Source organism: Furipterus horrens, unplaced genomic scaffold (assembly GCF_987537825.1).
Source record: "Furipterus horrens unplaced genomic scaffold, mFurHor1.1.pri manual_scaffold_16, whole genome shotgun sequence".
NCBI lineage: Eukaryota > Metazoa > Chordata > Mammalia > Chiroptera > Furipteridae > Furipterus > Furipterus horrens.
Genome location: NW_028327186.1, coordinates 7,360,869 through 7,382,066, shown reverse-complemented (window position 1 = coordinate 7,382,066; position 21,198 = coordinate 7,360,869). Strand labels below are relative to the sequence as shown.

At 50.4% G+C, this 21,198-nt stretch overlaps 1 protein-coding gene across 3 annotated transcripts in view; it reads left to right on the top strand.

The window, feature by feature from the left end:
* Positions 1-18,384, top strand: part of CHD2 (chromodomain helicase DNA binding protein 2) — an 82,346-nt gene extending 63,962 nt beyond the window's left edge. For all 3 annotated transcript variants that reach the window (XM_090263771.1, XM_090263770.1, XM_090263772.1), the window contains 9 exons: positions 616-738; positions 2,373-2,501; positions 3,335-3,475; positions 4,997-5,131; positions 8,534-8,712; positions 10,652-10,751; positions 12,845-13,058; positions 15,694-15,940; positions 17,583-18,384. In XM_090263771.1, the coding sequence (XP_090119897.1) occupies positions 616-738; positions 2,373-2,501; positions 3,335-3,475; positions 4,997-5,131; positions 8,534-8,712; positions 10,652-10,751; positions 12,845-13,058; positions 15,694-15,940; positions 17,583-17,916 (1,602 nt within the window). In that variant the 3' untranslated portion in view covers positions 17,917-18,384. The remainder of the gene's footprint in view (positions 1-615; positions 739-2,372; positions 2,502-3,334; positions 3,476-4,996; positions 5,132-8,533; positions 8,713-10,651; positions 10,752-12,844; positions 13,059-15,693; positions 15,941-17,582) is intronic.
* The last annotated feature ends 2,814 nt before the right edge of the window (positions 18,385-21,198 follow it).

Here is a 21,198-nt window from a genome sequence, read left to right as displayed (position 1 = left end):
TAAGCAGGGAAAGCCAACTGGCTTAAAATTGAGCAGGCTGCGCTCCACGTTGCGCTCCTGGCAGGGCTTTTCCTGGCACGTCAAACAATGCTCATCCCACGTGCGATGTCCGAAAGAGGGTGGCAGCACCCTGCCATAAGCGCTGAGACCAAATCCGTTCTGGCCTGAGAGGTCCCACTGTGGGAGCAGGGACAGATCCTGTCCCGGCATAGCTCAGTGCTCTCCGGCAATGCTCTAAGAAGCATTTTCAATCTAAAACGAAGCTTTAACCTAGCTCCAGGGATTCCCTGCTCCTGGAAGGAGGAAATCACGACGGCTGGGATGCTCTAGCAGATGAAGCCAACAAGCCCCTCCTACCTGAGTTGTTCTACCCTGTTAACAGCACAGGTAGGAGCCAGTGGGAGAGCTGGATTTCTCCATCCCATTTTGTAAAACGAGAACGGCTCACGAGGGGTTTTCAGTGACTGGGAGCCATGGACATGAGTTAGGAGTTGAGGCTGAGTCTGTGTTTTGGGGGGCTGGGGAGGGCGAGGACTGCTCAGGACCGCTCTTCCTCCTGATCCACTAACCGGGCTGTGGGTGGTGGCGGGTGCTTCTCTTCCTTTCCTGTTGAAGATTCTGCCTGTGGAGACAGATAAAAAGCCTCAGGGGAAGCAGCTGCAGACCCGAGCGGACTACTTGCTGAAGCTGCTCAGGAAGAGCCTGGAGAAGAAGGGGGCCGTGTCTGGCGGGGAAGAGGTGAGTGCGGCCGCCCGCTGGCGCCCTTCGGTGCCCCGAGGCTCCGCACTGGCGGACGGGGAGCAGACGTGCCCCTGCGGCCACCTAGCCTGGTGGCTTCTCGTAGTCGGGCGCTGCTTTGCCCTTTGAGTACTGATGGTTGGCTGGTAATGAAAAGAGTGTTCATTTATTAAGTGAGCCAGACATCTCGGTAACTTTCTTACAACATTGTCTCAGAATGGCCTTCGTGGCTCTCAATGTCCCTTGGCCCAGACGCACTGGTGCTGCTTCTTTATGCTGCTCCCAGAGTTTTGGAACGTCATCCCAGTAACTGAATACCACTGGGTTTGCCTGTTGCCTCTGGGCTCCTGGCAGGACTGGGTCAGGGATAAACGGATAGCGGGAATCCATAGTTAATGAGAAGCAAGACTTCAGTTCTGGTCGCCTGACTTGCTCAGTGACAGATACCAGGCGAGTCGCTAATGAACTCATCTGAGCTGCATCTCATTTCATTTTCCCAACTTTTCATTTCAACTCAGCCCAAGAAACGTGGCTGTGACGGTCAGGGCGTGGGAATTACGCCTGGTCCTCGCAGCTCGTGTGTGTGTGTTTCTGACGTGTCCTTAGATCTGTGCTGTTGGTGTTAATATCCCTGCATGATAAACAAAAGTTTTAGGGGGCAAAGTTACCCCAATTCCATACCTTGTTTTTTTTCTTTCACGTAATAGTATCATGTAAGTAGTGTCATTCTCCAGATGACATGTTGAGGATATACTGTAACTAGGCTGTAGAGAGACAGACATGACTGTTTATGCTCACATTATATTTGAGTAGATAAACACCTTTTCCTTATTTTTAGGTGTAGCATGCTTCTGGTTTTTTATTTTTGTTTTTTAATAAGATTTTATTTATTTTTAGAGAGAGAGGAAGGGAGGGAGAGAAACATCAATGTGTGGTTGCCTCTTGCACACCCCTAACCGGGGACCTGGCCCACAACCCAGGCCTGTGCCCTGACTGGGAATCAAACCGGCGACCCTTTGGTTCACAGCCCAGTGCTCAGTCCCCCGAGCCACACCAGCCAGGACTTGGTGGGGTTCTTTTTGTTTTTTTGTTTTAATTTATTTATTTGTTTATTTTTTAGAGAGAGGGGAAAGGAGAAAGAGAGGGAGAGAAACATCACTGTGTGGTTGCCTCTCACTTGTGCCCCAACTGGGGACCTGACGTGCAACCCAGGCATGTGCCCATACAGGGGATCGAACCCGCGACCCTTGGCTCGCAGGCCGACGCTCCATCCACTGAGCCATGCCAGCCAGGGCTTGGTGATTTTTGTTGTTGTTTTTTAACGTGTCACTGTTATTGTCTTATATGTTATCTTTACCTGTAACTTTGTGCATAAGGTGGTTTTCCTTCATTCGAATTATGTATTTAGGGTGAATTCCAAACAATGGAGTCAGCAGGTCTGAGGATGTGGGTGTTCTGTGTGGGGAGGGGTGTGTGTGAGGCCTGCACCGCCCGCCCCAGGGGAGCTGGTGGTGCTCCTGGGAGTTTCCCTGTTGGATACATGGCTGCTGCTGTCTCAGAGTCGTCGTGTTCTTTGGCGGTGCTTTCAGTGGGTCCGGTTTGCCATTTAATCATCATTTTCTCTCCCTTTCCAGGCCAAATTAAAGAAGCGGAAGCCTCGAGTGAAGAAGGAAAACAAAGCTCCCAGGCTGAAGGATGAGCAGGGGATTGACTTTTCCTCTCCCAGACACTCAGATAACCCGTCAGAGGAAGGGGAAGTAAAGGTACGGGGCCGTATTCCAGCTGCAGGTTCTTTTTGAAGCTGCACTTACTCTGTCAGTTGGTCTAAAGCCACTGAAAACACATTTGGTTTACCTGCAGGTAAAATAGAACATACGTGTCTTTGCTTTCCCTGAGAGGAATGTAGTTGTTCATTTAAGTCAGCAGTGGCACATTCACAGATAACGGAAGTGAATGAAGGGAGCCAAAGACGTTTCAATGCTGCACAGCAATGACACTCAGCCTCATTGTTGGGGCCGACAGACAGGAGTGGTGGGAACACAGCCAGGGAGCTCACAGACAGGGACGGATGCTATGCAGTTCAGTTGGTTGTTGGGCCAAACAAAGCTTATCTGGGGGTCAGGCCAGGCCAGGGCCTACCAGTTTGTAGCCTCCGGTCTAAGCAAAATGGCAGGGAAACAGTGACCTTCGGTGGGTTACGCTTCAAGTATCATTGTACTTGGAGATCAACTCCCAGAGGATCAGCAGTGGGTCCAGGAATAGCATGGATCTGAGTTGTGCAAACACGGATTCAGATCCTACAGTCGCACTGGTTACCAGTCGGCAGCTGTCTGCTCTCTGACCCTCAGTTTTTCTGTCTGTGAAACGGGAGTGATAATGCCTGCGTTGAAGGCTTGCTGTGTGAAAGAGAATATGTAAGCGAAGCCGCTACTGGCTTAACGGGTCCTTACCAGAGTTTAGCGTTGGGTACGTGCTGTAAGGTTGTCTGCTTGGAAACACGCTTCCAGGTGTAGATGCAGGGGCGAGCCTTCCCCAGAGAGGACGTGAGTCCGGATAAAGTCTGTGGCCATGGCTCATAGCCCTGTTTGTCTTCTAGGACGATGGCTTAGAAAAAAGCCCGATGAAAAAGAAGCAGAAGAAGAAAGAGAACAAGGAGAACAAGGAGAAGCAGATGAGCTCTAGGAAGGACAGAGATGGGGACAAGGAGAGGAAGAGATCGAAAGATAAGAAGGAGAAGGTATCTGTCGTTCTGCTTCCTGAGATACCTGCAGCCTCCGGCGGTCCCTGCTGGGAGTCAGGAATAGCGCGGGGGCTGAGGGCCCTGGAATAACGGCCGCCTTGTGGGTACATCGCGAGGGAAGCAGGGGGCCGTCAGTGAGGCCTGCACCTCTCCCTGCAGAGACGGAGCATGGACGCTTGGGTGGCTCTTCCTTAGAGAAGGCCTTTACTTGCAAGTTTTTTACACGTTTCAGAGGGGGTGTTGGGGTGAGCTAGGACAGGTGAGAGAAATCGCATTTGCAGGTAACTGCTTGAGGTATGTGCTCAGATTCATGATAGATGAGTACAATCCACAGACGAATTTGAGTATTTTAAAGGGTTTAGGATTCAAACCAAATACACCATCAAGAGTTACACTTTTGGAATAGAATTGGGTGAAAATCCTTGCTCTTGTAGAACTTTCCTTTTGGGGGTTTTATGAAGTTCATTCCAAGCCATGGGATTCTGGTACAGTGGTACATGAAGTTATTTTGCAATTAGTCCCTAATCATCATTAAAACATACAAATAACTGCTCTGACTCTACCATGTAATCATAACTAGTAGATTTCCAGCTGGGTACCTCTGGAACTTTGGTCTTATGCATATAAGAACAAATACAAAATAAATATCATACCAGATTGTTTGAGAAGAAGCCTTTTCTCCTCACTTAGCAATATATCACCAACAACTTGCCAAGTTAAAGTCTTTTTTTTTTTTTTTTTAATAGATAGGGAAGGTTCTCTGTATGGTTCTAACAGCCTGGAAGCAGTTTACATTTCCCTGATTGAAATTGCTTCCAAATTTCTAATGTTATAAACCACCCTGTGACAGATATCTTTATGTTTATGCTTCCACAGAGGTCCTTTTTTTAAAAAAGTTGAAGTATTTCAAAAATAAAATAATAAAGAATGATTTAACAAATATCCATGTATCCACTACCCAGATATGATAGCTTCTTTTATTACATATTGTATAATCAGAAGGCATAATACTTTTTATGTTTTTAAATATTCATACATGTAGCCATTTTTTATATATATTTATATTTCCGCATTTCTACAACCTTTTATGGAGAAATGAGATCTATCCGTTTGGATTTATGCAGAGTTCAGTCATTTAGAATACTTCTGTTAATAAAATATAAGCTGTCATTAAAAGTTGCTACGTGATACTGTACCAGATCTCTGCCAATTTACACTCATAATCTCTTGATGGCATTTTTGTGCATTTTATGGATGAGGGAACAGAAGGCAGAATAGCCTTGATGAATCTAAAGTTAAAATTGGGGCGTTAAGAGACAGAAATGGGAATGATGTATGATTAAGCTAGTAATCCTGTAGGTTTGGCTTTGTGGATGTCCCAGAGGACTTTATTTTACCTTATTATAAACGGAGGCCATCGCATTTACCCGCTGTAGTGATGTGACGTCGGCAGGAAGTCCGAACTGCAAGGCAAGATTGCACAAGTGACAATGACTCCTTGTAACTCTTTTTTAAAAGCCTAAAGGTGGTGATGCCAAATCTTCGAGTAAATCAAAGCGATCTCAGGGTCCTGTCCATATTACAGCAGGAAGTGAACCTGTCCCCATTGGCGAGGATGAGGAGGATGATCTGGACCAGGAGACGTTCAGCATAGTAAGTGCTGACACTGAGGGACGCTCGCCCCTGCAGCCCCAGGGCTCACTGCGGCCCTGCTTTTTCTAAGTCCGGCCACACAGCGTCATGCAGGCTAAGCCTCAGGACATTACCTTGGAAACACGTGGCTTCTAAGACCCAAAGACCTGAGCTCTGGGAACAGATGCTAGGAAGAGCCCTTCATACTGGACTTCCAGTGAGAAAGAATTTTAGGGAATGAAGGTTATGTCTTGTGCTTCTGGTCTGAAAGGGCTGCAGGGCCCCTGAGTAGCATCTGGGAAACAGAAGTGTTCCCGGAAGCAACACTGACTGAGTCCTGTCTGTGTGCAGCCCCCGGAATTGCCATGGGGAAGACAGCACTGTGTCTATTGCAGACTGCATTCGCGAGGGGGGACAGTCAGGTCACTGCACAGATCGTGTCTGTGCTGCTGTGACGGGCCGGGGGGGGAGCAAGACCAGATCCCACGCAGGCCCTGTGGGAAGGGTCTGACCCAGTCAGGCCGTCGGGAAGGCACATGTAGGGAGGGAATGTGTCCGAATTACTCTGAAGGAAGAGGAGAAGGTGACAGGAGAGGAGAGGAGGGAACCCCGCGCCTAGGCAAGGCAGCAGCACGTACAAAGGCCATGCGGCAGGGCCCAGCATGGCGCCTTGGGGCGGTTACAGAGGCCGCTGTGGCCAGCGTAGTGAGAGGAAGGGGACAGCGTGACATGGGACACGGCCGGGGTCCCAGTGAGTTAGCAAGAGCAGCGGTCGGACCTCAGACACGGCCCAGGATGTGGTCTGTCTCCCCGCCCACAGGCGGTGACGGGAGGGTGTGCGTGGCTCAGGCCTGGCGTGGCGGGGAGCAAGTCAGCGGTCCCGAGGGCTCCAGGGCCTTCCTGGGTCTGCATGTGCATATTGGATTGTGCTGCGTGCAGCGGTTCCCTTCCCCACCTCCCTGGGGGTCCCTTCCTTGCCCTGTGTTTTCACAAATTATGGTTCGCTTGAACAGTTAATTCTGTCTCAAAGAGAAAGTGGCCTTCTTCCAAATCTCAAAACACTCCTGCTCTGTGGCAGTAGAGGATAGGATTTTGACCTCATCCTTGTCAGGTAGTCTTTCTCCTGAGCGCTTTCTCTGTGTTCCCCAAAACCTTGTGTGTGTGTGTGTGTGTGTGTTCTTTGTACTTCACTTTTCTTAATTCTCTTTATTCTTCAGCCTGTGAACTCACTGAGGTCAAGTTCTGTGTCTTTCTTTACATGTAGAAGCTAGTAGAATATCAATAAATGAATAAGATCATACTATTTTTTAAAATGCTTTGACATATTGGCTCATTTACTCATTTTTATATTATGAAATCTTTAAAAATACAGAAAAATTATAGGAGTGTAGTTGACATTGATATAGTGCCATGGAACTCAGTCAAAAATGCATTTTTTTTTAAAACTCAAGAATATAAAGTGGAAGCCTGTGCTGTTCTTCACCCAAAACTTCATGCTTTTCTATTGTTACCTCCCCAGAAGTGACCACGATTCTAAATTCAGTTATCATTCTCATGGGTGACTTCAGAGTTTCACTACTTGGGTCTCTAAAGACAAGAGTAATAGTTCCCTTTAACGGCCAGGCATCGTTTGTGTGCTGGGTGTGTGTTTTCTCCACCATAATTCTGTGACATAGGTAATTGCCTTAATGTTACATATTAAAAAAATATGGCTAAGAGAGGTAAGGAGCTTGTCGTATGTCCCAGGCAGTTTGGCAGGAGTCTGGGTTACGGGAATTCCCGCAAAGCAGGGGACTGTTGGAGGCCTTGCGTCGTTCTGATGCGCCCTGACCATGTCAGGAGCCTTATTAATTCGTGGCAGCATGTCCTCAGTGGCTGACGACCATGTCCTAAGGTCCGAGAAACTTGGGTGATAATTTCCTCCTAAGTTCTTAGTTTTATCTTTCTGGAACTCCTTGTTTTTTGATAGTAGACTCTGGAAGTAGTCCCTATTTTTCTATTTCTTGATTTCTGCTTTTTAAGCTTTCCTTCCTGGGGGATCCCCTCAACTTTGTCTCCCATTATTTCTTTAGAGGTTTTTATTTCTCTCATCATGTTTTATTGCCAACATTCCCTTCCCCGTGGTTCTCTGTATGTTTTCATATTTCTCTCTGTTTTCCCTCATTAATGTTAGATACTTTTTCAGGGGGCTCGGTAATCCTCAGTTGCTTCTTCCTCAGTTAATTTGTTTTCTGTTATTCATGCTGGACCCCTCCTCAGATGGCTCGGTTGTCCATGCTCGTCTGCTCATGTGTACGAGCGGGGTCTAACTCTGATCAGGGGTGCTGAACTCGTGGGCGGGGCTTGGGGGACTGAGCGTCTTCGCTGTGGGGTGGTCTGGCTGGGCTGCTGCCCAGGGAAACTTAAGAGTAGATAGGCAGCTCCGTTCGGTTCTTAACTATTGGGTGGTCGCTTTTATGGAGAAAAGTCTCCCGGTCTCCTGACTGGAAGGTGAAGACCTGGCACCCTTTCCTTCTGGAACCTGAGGGGCATAAGAGTGGACCGTGGCTCATCTGGGATGCACGTGTTCGTAGCATGTGTTCCCATGATTCTGTTCGCAGTGAGCCTCAGCCCTGTTTGCAGGGCCCAGGTCAGCGGCCTTTCTTTAATCTTGAGAGAGAATGAACTGCCCTGTCCTTTGCTGGGTGCTGTTGGAGACCTGGGTGTCTCTCATGAGTCTGAGTCTCGGGTACTCGTAGGTAGTAAGCAGCCTTGGGAAACTCGTCTTCAGTTTCAGCTCTCACTCTTACTTCTAGGGACACAGCTTTGGGGGGATTTTGCGATGCACCTCAGGCGGTCCTCAGCTCCCTTCAGTCATTCCCCTTGTGCCAATATTCTGTGGCCGTTTTCTCTCTCATTCTTTTCTTTGTGGGCCTACCTCTTTTTAAAGATAACCCCTTTACTGTAGTTCTAGCAGGGCTGGGGAGGGAAAAGATTCTTGTGTTCAGGTCACGTCTTTCTCTGGAAGCCCCCCCTCCCCAAGTCCCCTACGAGCCTGAAGAACTTGTACATAGTTTATCCCGCACTCTGAGCTCGTTTGCGACGGGCGGTGTTCAGGCTCGGTCTGTAATTCTGCTTCTCATTTGACCTTCGTGAAGGCCCAGCGGGATTAGCAGGCCCCCTGGGCAACGGAGCAGCATTGTCAGGGGCCAAGGAAGGTGTCCAAGGCCGTTGCTCTAAGCCGGGGTGGTGGGCCCACACCTCAGGTGGTCCTGACTCTGACACTGGCATCTGTTCCACCCGCAGAGCCCCTCCCCTCGGTGGTTACCGGGCACCAGGGTGGGCTGGGCTGTGCGCTCTGTGGGGATCGCGGGCACAGGAAGCGGAGGGGGGACCGTCCCCGCGGCCCGTGCTTTACGTCTCCGCCCTTGTGGCCTGTTGCAGTGTAAGGAGAGGATGCGGCCCGTGAAGAAGGCGCTGAAGCAGCTGGACAAGCCCGACAAGGGGCTGAACGTGCAGGAGCAGCTGGAGCACACCCGGAGCTGCCTGCTGAAGATCGGGGACCGGATCGCCGAGTGCCTGAAAGCCTACTCCGAGCAGGAGCACATCAAGCTGTGGAGGAGGTAATGTGACTGGGCCTCCGGGTGCCGCTTTGGTTTGACCGACAGCCACGCCGGGGGGTGGGGTGGGGGGTGGGGTGGGGGCGGGAGATCTGCTTTTGTCTTGTGCTGGGTGACACGCCCGCGCCATGAAACATTTTCCCCCTGTGAAAGGCATCTTCAGCAGCGTACCCGCAGGGTGTCAGTTACACTATCCTGAAATTGGCCATTCCACCGAGACCAGTCTTTTTTTAAATGGGTTGGTGATGTCATTAATTTACAAGAAAGAAAGAGACTGGATTTGCTGGCCTGTTCTCTGAATAAAGACTCGGTTTTTAAATGCAGGCATTTAAAATCATCGAATTTTACGACTTCAGCCATCTGAAGTTGATATTCAGATATGATAACTAATTGGGTCAGCTTTCAGCTAACACAGGAGGGGAACCCGGTTAAAGTCACCAGACTGACAATCAGATAAGTCTGGCAGTAATTTAGATTAATTCAGTTCATGCAGAACTTTAATTGGTAAAGCATCATGACTTACATATATTCATTTATATATTCACTTTTGATATTTTAAGATATTTTAAGAAAACACAACAGATTTCTCGGAGACAGTTGTAACACTAATCTCCACGATCCAGTTACTTTGACCTCCTATACTTCCTGGTTAATGTAATTATTATCTTTGTGTAGTGTGCCCAGTATCAGTGGATTGGTCTTGGAGTGAAATGGTTTTAATAAAACCTTCTATTCTGATGCTCTCCATCGCAGGCTTCACACTCAAAAATCACTTTTAAGTATTAAAATGTCATTTTTTCCTTCGCACTGTTACCAGTTCTTTCTTTTAATCGGACTCAATCCCTGTTGGAAGGTAGCAGAAGGCCCTCTCAGTCCAGAGATCCATAGGTCGGGCTTCCTGCTGGGCGCCAGGGCCTGGCCTGTCTGTGTGTAAACGCACCAGGCTCTGTGGCCCTCGCGGGCAGTAGTTGATAGGAAGGTTCTTGCTCCCTCCTGAGAAATCATTCGTCGTGAAGCAGTAAGTGCAAGACCAAGTGTAGTGGGAGTTCCTCATAGGAGATCGCATGTGCAGAAGAGGAGTCAGGAGGGACGTCTGAGAGGCAGGCAAGTGCACTCGGGCTGGTCCTAGAAGAGGGGAGTGGCCGTGGCTGAAGAGCGTTCTCAGGCTTCAGCAAGGGCCCAGCGTGGGCCTGTGAGGGGACTGGGAGGATTTTTAGGTGTTAAAGGTAGTTTGTTAAGATGCCTGAATTAAGTCCTTAGAAAGGAAGGGAAACGGCTCTCCGCGTGGTGCAGCGGGCGTATAGGTTAGGGAGCCATAACCCTGTGTCCTGTGAGTAGCCAGGCGGGGCGCGAGGACGTGGGACTTCCCAGCTCACCGAGTGCCTGCGCCTCGTCCCCGACCCTCGTTTGGCCAGTCACTCCCCTGCCCCCAGGAAGGCCGCGTGCTGGGCTGAAGGCAGTGCAGTTGGAGGGGAGGAGTCCCTCCAGAGTTTTAAGGAAGAGACAAGAGGCCTTGTTGACCTCTGGAAGGAAAGAAGGGGCAGCCACGCAGAGATGCCCGGCTGTATGTGGGTCCCAACCTGGGAGGTGGTGGTCCTGGTGGGCCGCGTGGCAGAGGCCAGAAGGGCGGAAGGCGGAGGCAGACTCGGACTGGAGTCCCGGTCCCAGTGTGACCAACAGAGACTGGAGCTCTGAGACGGAACCCTGGTCTCCAGACCTGTCTCGGTCAGCTGCCGTTGACAGTAGCATGCCAGGGTGGGTGACGGAGGCAGGGACCCGAGAGGATGCGTCTCTCTGTGACGTGATTTCTGTGCCTGGGTGCTCTCATTGCACAGCACAATTCAACAGCTTGCCATCAGTCAAAAGAGAAAAAAGTTATTTTTTACATTCTATAATTCTATAATTTACCAGAGCTGGATTTTTTTTTTTTTTTTTTTTTAAGGAACCTGTGGATTTTTGTTTCCAAGTTTACAGAATTTGATGCTCGAAAATTGCATAAGTTATACAAGATGGCTCATAAGAAAAGATCTCAAGAAGAGGAGGTAAAATACAAATTTAATCTTAATTCATTCAAAGAGATAAAGACCCGTTCCACAGGAAAATTCCTTAATTACTGTTTCCCATGGGGAGACGATTATAGAATCATGGGATGTTGGTGTCGGAGGGGTCGCTGGGTCTCTCCCTTACTGTGCTGATGGAGGAGCAGGCCCAGGAGGGGTGCAGGAGCCCACCACGGCCCCCCTGCCTTGTCCTGCGCACCCTTTCTTCGTATTAGCTGTGCAGATCCTCAGCGTGAGCCACGGGTAACCTCGCAAGACCCGATTGGAAAATAGGCAGTCCATTGATTGGCTGTTTCACACAGGGCTGAGGTCTGCATAAAGGACTGTTACCCTCTGTTCTTCTGTCCCGGAATAATTTATTCACCAGCCCTTTCCTTTCATGTGCACATGTCTGTTGTCGCTTACAAATGTGGCTCCTGATAGGTGACAGGATTGTGGGCACAAAATACTTCTTCTTTTCTGGGCCCGGTGAACTTGGTGTGTTTCTGTACTGAGGGTCCCAGCTGTTCACACAAAGGAGCAAACGGGAGTGGGAGCCCAGAAGTTGCCTCCCCTTTGGTGGGAGTGGGCTGGGGTGGGGTGGGCACAGCCGTGACTGGGCAGACAGGGCCGTTTGCAGACCTGCTGGCGTGGCCGGCGGGCCCGGCCCGGAGTCGCCGTCAGGGCCTGTCTGGTAGCGCTTACTGCCTGCTCTAGGAACACAGCAGCTCTGTGAGGGCAGAGGCTTCGCGTCTCCTGTCCTCTGCTGTATCCTCAGCACCTGCAGCAATGCCAGGACAGGGCAGGTGCTCAGAAGTACGTGTTGCAAGAACGTGTCCTCTGCCCAGCGCTGTGTAGCGCTGCAGAGCAGGACCCCGAAGCAAGTCATAGTTTTATTTGCGTGGAAAAATACAATACAGCAGTAAATACAGCAGTGACAGAATAACACTGCTGAATGTCACTGTAAGTTTTCAACATTATAAGAAGTCTTTGAATGAATAGTCGGGAGAGGCCCCAGGAAGGAATGGAACAGTTGGGATGAGTGTGGAGATTGGACGCGTCACGTAAAGGGCTTCAGTTGTGTAGGTGTCGGAAGTTAGTGGGAGCTGAGTAACAAAAGCAGTGACACCGCTAGTGGGGTGTATTTACAAAGGGGACGATTCAGTTAAGACTTAGCCAAGACTAAAACACAGAGTTGTGCTTCTAAGAACCTAGTTTACCCCTGGCTGCTGTGGCTCAGTGGATGGAGCGTCAGCCTGTGAATTGAAAGGTCGCCGGTTCGATTCCCAGTCAGGGCACATGCCTGGGTTGTGGGCCAGGTCCCCAGTTGGGGGTGTTTGAGAGGCAACCACACATGGATGTTTCTCTCCCTCTCTTTCTCTCTCCCATCCCCTCTCTCTAAAATAAATGAGATCTTCCAAAAAAAAAAAAAAAAGGAAAACAAATTAAAAAGAACTTAGTTTAAGGAGATAATTAAGGATTTAAATATGTTTGTAGTGGAAATAACTTGAATATTCAACAGTAAGAACTCGATTAAATAAATCATGATATGTCCATATGGACAGTATTGTTCAACCTTAAATATAATATTATAAAAATAAGTGTCCACATGAGATTTTCACAAAATAATACCAAATAATATTTTTGTTTAATATACATACACATATTTAAAAAACGACACCAAATGGCTTAGAAAGACATGGACCAAATTGGACTAGTCGGAGCTGTCTTGTTTTAGTTAGCCTCATGATAAAGTTGGTAGTCCTGGCTGGACACGGAAGCGCAATCTCTGAGAACTCTGACAGCCTTGGGCACCTGTTTGGGGGCCCATGGGGTGGCATCTGGCAGTTCATGCGTGTGTTCACACAGGTGCGCATCAGTGGAGTGGGCCTGGGAGGGCACGGCCGCGGGTGGAACTCTTGAGTGTCCGCACTGTGGGAACCCAGTGGTATTGCTGGGCTCGTCTGGGAAAGCAGGTAGTGAACGGCAGGTCAGGAGCCAGGAGGGAACTGTTGGGAGGTGTGATGATCTTTGTATCGTTCTTGGGGATTCAGCCTGGGATCTCGAGAGTCTCTGGTTTCCTTTCCCTCTCCTAGGAGCAGAAGAAGAAGGATGATGTGATGGGCGGTAAGAAGCCATTTCGGCTGGAGGCCTCGGGGTCAGGCCGGGACTCCGTGATGTCTCAGTCCCACGCCCCGCACAGCCTTCACCCTCAGAAGCCTCACCTGCCTGCCCCCCACGGCCCACAGGTGCACGGACACCCAAGAGATAACTACAGTCACCCCAACAAGAGGCACTTCAGTCATGCAGGTAGGTCAGGAGGGGACCCGTTACAAGAGGCAATGGAAGAAGAATCATTTTATTTTCCAGAGACAGCCGCTGGGCCTTTGCGCTGTATTCCCAGCCATCACTTTATTGTCCTCTTTTTCAGAATGAAATAAAACATGAAATAAAAATAGGCCCTTTTAATTTAAGGAAGAACAAAGTCCCCATAAACAAAAGGCAAAATGATAGGCTGAGGGAAACAATTTACTTTATACATCATAATTAACGATTAAAGTGGTTAGTATTGAAAGACTGTTATTACTGAAGGAGCCTTTGTAAATTATTAACAAAAGGATAATCAAAGAGAAAAATGGCATGATTTCAACTTTTTTTTTCAGTATTCAGTAGCGAAAGATACTAATGCGTCCGTGGTAACACATTCCTGGTTACATATACATCGAGAATGTTCTCTAGTGTGCATGAGTGCTGACGGCTCAGTAAGTTCTGACAATTGTGTGATAAGTAACGTGAAGCTTAGGTTTAAAAAGTAAAGCTGGTAAACTGGGTCTTTGTTACTTGCTTGAAAAAGAACATTAAAAAAAAAAAAAAAAACTAGGCAAAAGTTAGGACTGGGAACTCCTACCGAAGAGGAAATGCAAAGGGCCAGTGTGGTGGGGTGGCCCCCGGCCTGGACAGAGCCCGAGCCCCAGGTCGCCGCTCTCCCCAGTGGCTGCTGAGCCAGCCCTTCCCCATGGGAGGTTGTCTGCGCTTCGGATTCTCCCTCCTTCTAGTCCTGATTGCTTTGGCTGTTCTTCGATGTCTTTAAACAGGTTCTTTTCTGTTTATCTGACCTTTCTTAATGTTCTTAGCTGCATGTAATTTCTGCTGCAAGCTGCTCTAAACTCCTTGGAAGCAGAAGTCTGATGTCTTCTCATATTAAAAGTCAGAATAGTTTCAAATTAGTGGATCACCATTTTACTGAGGGGGCGGGGGGTAATGACTCTACAGGGTGGCTGGGAAATCCTCCTGTGTGCTCATATCTGGTCAGATTAGTCGTACCGGCTTTTTCCTGGGATTAGGCTGGTTTTGTGTTATTCATGTGATGTCGCATATTTTATATTCTGACCCTTTGAAAGAACTCTTGTTAAGCTAACTGTAGTCTCTTATTTCAGCCCTGGACTCCTCATCCAGCTCCTTAATAGCTCAGTGCTTCCGACCAGCGACCTGCCTCAGGGAGGGGTCAGGAAGGAAGAACAGCGCTGTGCGATCTCTCTGGAAATCGCTGCGACTTGGCTCGGGTTGGCAGCACCTGCTGTAAAGCACAGGCAGGGATGCCCTGTTTGAAATCGGACTTTCCGTTTGGTTTGAAACCGTCTTCGAGGGCCCCTTTCACATTGTGGAGCTGTCTCCTGTTGGTGGTGTTTGTTCATTCTTAGGTAGATGCGTCAAAACGTTTTACTCCTCAGCCCTCTGGCCTGATCCTCCCGGGATCAGCAGTGAACTCAAGCCCCTGGCTGACTGCGCATCGTTCTAACGGCATAAGTTGCTAAGCTGCATAGTTTCCTCGGTGTTATTCTTTGGCTCTATAGGAAAATGCTAGAAGACCAGCAGAATGAGTGGAGACGTTTATTAGGTGGCATGTCGGTGGTGTTAACATCAGTGGAGACAGCAGATTAGATCCCCCACGAGGCCACACAGTTCCCTCTGGTTAAGTCTCTGGCCAGCTTCCCGAGGCTGCTATCACCAGCTGCCACACACTGGCGGCTTAAAACAACAGAAGTTCATTCTTCCGCAGCCTGGGGGCCAGAATCTGAACTGCAGGTGCCAGCAGGCTGGTTCCTTCTGGAGCAACTGTGGGAGGATCTGCTCCCCGCCTCCGTCCGGGCGCGCGGTGGCTGCCAGGCCCTGGGCGCCCCCTGACTGGGCGCCGTGTCCCCCTGGTCTCTGCTCAGTCCCCGTGTGGTTCTCCTCCGGCGTCCCCTGGTCTCGGGTCTCCCTCTGCCCTTCCCTCAAAGGCCCTAAGTCCACAGGTTCTGAGTGGACATCCCCTATACCCTCCATGGCTGGACTTTCCTCTGTTTTCACTACCTTTTTGGATTCAAATAAGCATGACTCTTCTCTGCAGGGGAAAAGGGAGGCCAAAAAAGCTACAACAAATTTTACTTCGGCTTTATGTTTCAGGGTTAAGTGCTGACCCAGTTCCAAGGTTGGAGGGCTCCCTGATACAGGAGGGGGTCCTTGTGTGTGCGTGTGTGAGAGAGACCAGGCACAGCTTCTGGTACAAGCAGGTAAAGAAGCTTGAGATGTATAAACGGAGTTTTATTACCTTGCAGCTGTGAATTTCTGTAGTACTGTTTTCAGAATTAATGTTCGGTTTTCGAGTGACATCTCATTTTAGTGGTGTGCCCCAGATTGGAAGGTAAGCAGGTAGAAAATAAAAATCAGTAGTTACTAAGATTTCAGAAGGAGAAAGGCAGTGAATTTTCTTTTGCCTTAAAATTTGGGGGAAAGAATGGTAGGACTCGTTACTGGTATGTTACCAGCAGCAAAAAGGCCAGAAAGGAGGAGATCTAATGTCTGTTTATAACACGTGTCAGCCTTTCAGTTTAAACTTTGGTGGAAGTGAAATGAAATTCAGCCATTCCTTCCAGTCATGAGACCCTTGTCCCTGTTCCTGCAGATCGAGGAGACTGGCAGAGGGACAGGAAGTTCACCTACGGCGGTGGCAGCAACAACCCGCCGTGGGGCAGTGACAGGCACCATCAGTATGAGCAGCACTGGTACAAGGACCACCACTACGGGGACCGGCGACACATGGACAGCCACCGTTCTGGGAGCTATCGGCCCAATAACCTGTCCAGAAAGAGGCCCTATGACCAGTACAGCAGCGACCGAGACCACCGGGGACACAGAGATTATTACGACAGGTACGCAGGGGGCCCTGGGACTCCAGGAGCTGGCCCGCGCCAGCAGCTTTACTGTTACAGGGAGACGGGCGGCGTGTGCATCCGTCCATGTGCGGTTTCCTCTCACATGCCCCCAACCGGGGACCTGGCCCGTAAACCAGGCATGTGCCCTGACTGGGAATTGAACCAGTGACTCTCTGGTTCGCAGGCCAGCGCTCAATCCACTGAGCCATAGCAGCCAGGGCCACAGAACTCTCTTTTGCATCCACCCTGCAGATTCTGGCTGCCTTGGTTCTATTTCCGCCCGACTGTCACATCTGGTGGGCTCCCCTGGCCTCCCCTCCCCTGTGCTGAGGCCGGGACGCGCTCTGGCCGCGCTGAGCGGGGTGCCCACCAGGCCTGTCTCGTTAGCTTCCCGTCTCTCAGAAATGACTATCCTCCGTCGCCTTACATCTGACGTGTCTTGCAACCCTTTGTTGCGTGCATCTTGTCTCTTCTTGGTGGTTTCAGGCAGGAGGGTAAGCCTAGTCCCCGTTCCTCTGCCTTGACTGGAACCTGAAGTCATCAGCCATCTCTTTATCTTTCTCTTTTCATTGAGGAGACAGTCACGGAGCATACACTAACTATTTTAAGATGAACAGCTCAGTGACATGTAGTACATTCACAGTGCTGGACAACCCTCACATCTGTCAAGTTGAAAACCCTGTGCCCATTAAGCCGCCACTCATTCTGCATCCCCCAGCTCCTGGCAGTGACTGGTGTGTGTGCTGTTTCTGTGGAGTTCCTTACTCTGGGTGTTTTGCATTAAAAAGTTGGCCTTCGGGTACTGCCTTTTTTGAATACTTAGCAAAATTGTTTTTTAAAAGATTCATCAGCATTGTAGCATCCATCAGACTGCCTTTCTTTTTATGGCTGAGTAATATTCCATTGTACATACAGTTTGCATTTTCTGTAGCAGTTCATCCATTGCATCTGAGCCGTCCGTGCCTTCGGCTGTTGTGAATGGGGCTCCTGCGACCCTGGCGGTGGAATCGTTAGTCATTTGGTCCTTCTCTGTCGGACTTTTTAGGAACCACCTAACTTATTGCCACAGAGGCTGGGCCATTTTCCATTCTTCCCAGCAACGTAGGAGAGCTGCAGTTTCTCCACATCTTTGCCAATACTAATTTCCTGTGTTTTTTTTTCCTTCCCTTTTTTAAAAAAATAGAGCCACCCTAGTGAGTGTGAAGAGGTATCGCATAACCTTCACCTGTTGAATGAACTTTGAGGTTGATTGTGGCTTTTGCTGTTGCTAATAAGTTAGGGAATAACTTCTGCAGCTCTTTCTCCGGGGCTGGGTCAAAGGAACGTGAATGTGTGTGTGGATCTTGCCAGGCTACCTGCAGGGAGCGTGAGTGTCTGAAGGCATCAGTGACTCAAGAGTCGCCTTGTTTCGCTGCAGCCTTGATGAGGCCATGTCATTGCTAAGGATGTGTTTTGCCACTAAGTACAAAATAGCCCTTTGTAGATTACTTTTGTTTTGCGTTGGTTTTGATACCTAGTCATGTCAACACTTGCTGTGAGTCCTTTGGAAGCGTCCTTGAATTTGAGTGCACGAGAGTGAGGAACGGGGCGGGGGGACCCGGCCGGGGCCTGTCTGCTCACCCATGCGTCTCTGTTTCAGGCACCACCACGACTCCAAGCGGAGGCGATCGGACGAGTTTAGGCCTCAGAACTACCACCAGCAGGACTTCCGGCGGGTGTCCGATCACCGCCCCCCGATGGGCTACCATGGCCAGGGGCCCTCAGACCATTACCGCCCTTTCCACACAGACAAACTGGGGGACTACAAGCAGCCCCTGCCCCCGCTGCACCCCGCGGTCTCAGACCCTCGCTCGCCCCCTTCCCAGAAATCTCCGCACGACTCCAAGTCGCCCCTGGATCACCGGTCTCCTTTGGAGAGGTCGTTAGAACAGAAAAACAACCCCGATTATAACTGGAATGTTCGGAAAACATAAAGCACAGCTCGGAAACGGGAGAGCAAGAGTCACTAAGCACCCGGATGTTTTTGGTCTGATCCAACAGGAGCCAGTGACCTAGACCAGTAAGTGGAGTTTCTGGACACGCTGCTGCCATCAGCTCGTCGGCAGAGGGGCGTTTCCGGGAGTGGGGGGCTTTGGCTTGGCCACGACCCCTGCACTCTGGTGCCCCATCCCCTTCCAGCCTGGCTCTGGCGTCCCACTTCAATGGGTGCTAGGAGGAAGAGGTGACTTTTGTGTGCCAGCTTCCCAGGCTGTGTGTCCCCAGTGAAGGAAGAAGGGATCTTGGTCATGAATGTTTTATTGGCAGGGTTGCCGTGCGCGGGCCCTAGGCATGGCGGTCAGGGACGGAATGTGTGCATGAAGGCTCCCAGGACCTGCTGGACAGTGGGCAGTGCGTGATGGTTCACGAGGGCGTGACGATGCTGCTGACGGGGAGCGGGGCATGGGGACGAGTGGGGGGGGGGTCTCACGTTATAGGACTTGAAGTGGGGAGCAGGTACACTCCTCAGATGTGTTGTTGGGGAAAGCGATGGCCCTGAGCCTCATTATGGGACACCTGCATAGCAGGGGGTCGGGGGGACAGAGAGGAACAACTCCACAATGGCCCCCTCCCTACAAACACTAATTTTTCCCACACCGTCGATACATTTCAAAGATGTGGTCCTTCCGAGCGAGCCTCCTGGGCCGGGGAGAGTTGGGTCCGTGCGGCTGACTTTTGGGTGCTGCTGAGTCAGAGAAGTCAGTGTGGGTCTGACTAGGATGGGTGGGTGGGGGGGCTGGAAATTGGAATCCCTGGTGGGTTTCTGATGTCTGTGATGAGTAGTAAAACGCCAGGGCCTGGCGAGGAGGGGATGCAGAGGCAGGCCTGCTGACCTGCGTGGCCACGCTGGCAGGCACCGGGTTGGGGGGAGGGTGCTTGTGGTGAGCAGGATCCCCAGGTGGGGGTGGGAGTGCCAGCGTGTCGGGCGAGCTTTCAGGGTCGTGCTAGGCCCGCCTTTGCCAGCTGCATTTTAGTCCCCTTTGCGCATCTTCAAGAACTAGATGGCGCAGAGGCCCACCTGGTGGACAGGAGCAGAGTTCCGTCGTTACTGTGGTGAGCAGGCCTCCGCTGTTCTCATTAGAACTGAACTCGGTTTCTTTTAGAGTGAGATCGACTAAGGTATAGGCCCAAGGGAAGTTTCCCACGATGGGAAGCACCCAAAGACAAGGTGACTGGGTGGCAAACAGTGAGTCAGGCCTGGGAGGCAAGGTGGGAGCGTCCACTGAGCAGGCTCCTTCCATTCACTGACCCTGGGACCTTCAATTCATTCATTTTAAACAGAGCTGGCCAGTATTGTTAGCGTATCCAGACGCCTTTCTGGATGGAGACAGAATAACGGACTTGAACATACAGTGTTCCTGTACGTGCCCAGGCTCGGAGCTGCTGAAAACCCTTCCTCTGGGCACACACGGCATTAGACCCCCCGAACTGACCATAAAATTGTTATCACTTACTTGCTGGTATCCTGGGCAGCACCATCGATGCCTTTACTAACAAACCCCCGGGCTGCATCCCCCCAGGGCTGCAGATGTGGCTTTGGTGGCCGGAGCTTCTGCTGCACAGAGCAGCCCAAGGTCGGCCAGTGCGGAGCCCCAGAGAGTCTGGGTCCTCACAGTTCGTGCGGGGAGTTCAGTGGGCCCACCCCCTCCTTAGTGGCCTCCTCCTGTCCTTGGGGTTTTCACCCTCCACGTGCACCATGCATCCCCTGAGGCAGAGCCCAAGGGACGGTGTGGGAGGCCCTGGCTGCTATGGTCATCCCCTGGGGACGTGCTGTGACGGCTCGGTGCGAGGAGGTCAGAAACCCAGTCCTGCTGTGGCCACCTACGGTCAGCTTCTTGCTGACAGTACTAACACTACCCCATGTTTGAGTTGCCCCATGTTGGCTTGCCGGGTCCTTGAGCAATTGGGGGTGAGGCAGGCAGGGGATGAGCCCCAGCACCTTGCCCCGTGGGAAGTCAGGCCGCGTCCTCCCAGAGGCATGGCGTGTCCTTTTCCTACAAGAGGAGAGGCCAGGAGGAGTAATCGGAGGCCCTGCATTTCAGTCCTCATCAAGGTTCTCTGTTGTTGGCAGGAGATGTGAGTTACTCCCAACGGTGTCTCATCACGAGGAAAAAGGAACTTCCTTTTGTTTGCATTCATGACTTCGAGTGCCATATAATATAGCAAAAGGCAATATCAGCCAGATCAGTGTTAAATTGATTATAAAATTGCAGTATCCCCATAACAGCATCTACTGTAGATGTTGAAGTATGTTTGAGGATTGTGCTGGAGAAGGGAGTCATTTCCTTGGGGACCTAAGTCCGTGTGAATACTGTATGCTTAGGTCACACACTGAAATTTGCACAGGTGGACGTTCTCTCGTTTGTGGATGGGGGAAGCTGCCCCGGGAGTCTGTGAGGATGGCCTTCCACGGAGCCTCGCTTTGAAAGATTTCATAATTGGGTAGAAATAGCAGGATCGAGGAAGAGGGGAATTAGCCGCACCCAAAACCCAGATATAAACAAGGATTGACACGGCCCATTGTCACCCTGGAAATGAACACGTGACCCCCAGACTCAGCAGGGCTGTCTTTCAGAGATGGCTGGAAACGGCCAGGCTCCCCATGGAGCCCCATCTGAGGACCCTGGGCTCCCTCTCCTCCTAGTCATTCATTCCCTGCGCCCTTCACGGGAAACCAGAACACTTCTCCCATCGTGCTGCAGACATTCGAGTCTGGTGTCTGAATGCTGCGTCAGGACGTGCGGTGCAAACCCAGTTCAGTCACCAGTCCACACGGACACTGAAATCCTACAGACCAAAATGCACTCGTCGGCAGAGCGGGGCCCAGGGCCCGCCCCAGGGGTCTCCTGGCTTGTCTGGGGGCTGCTGTGCTGGGCGAGGAGAGCCAGGCCAAAGGTCCAGGCTGCTTTAGTCCGTCTGCGCCCCCCTTGTATGGGGACAGATTGTTTTTCTTTATTGTAAAATTGTGGACTTTTAAAACCTGTTGACTAAACAGTAATTAATTTATATTTGTGAAAAATGCCACTGTCCTAGTGATTTCTGATGTAAATAATGTTGTTTATATAGTATGTATTAAATTTTCCTACATTGTAAAACTGCTGTACTTTCGATTCTTGTATATTAAGAAGTGTTACTAAGGATTTTTAGAACTGGGCGACCACGTTGCGTTGCATCGGTGTGAGCTGCGACCGGACGCACCTCTTCTTGCTTCCCTTGGT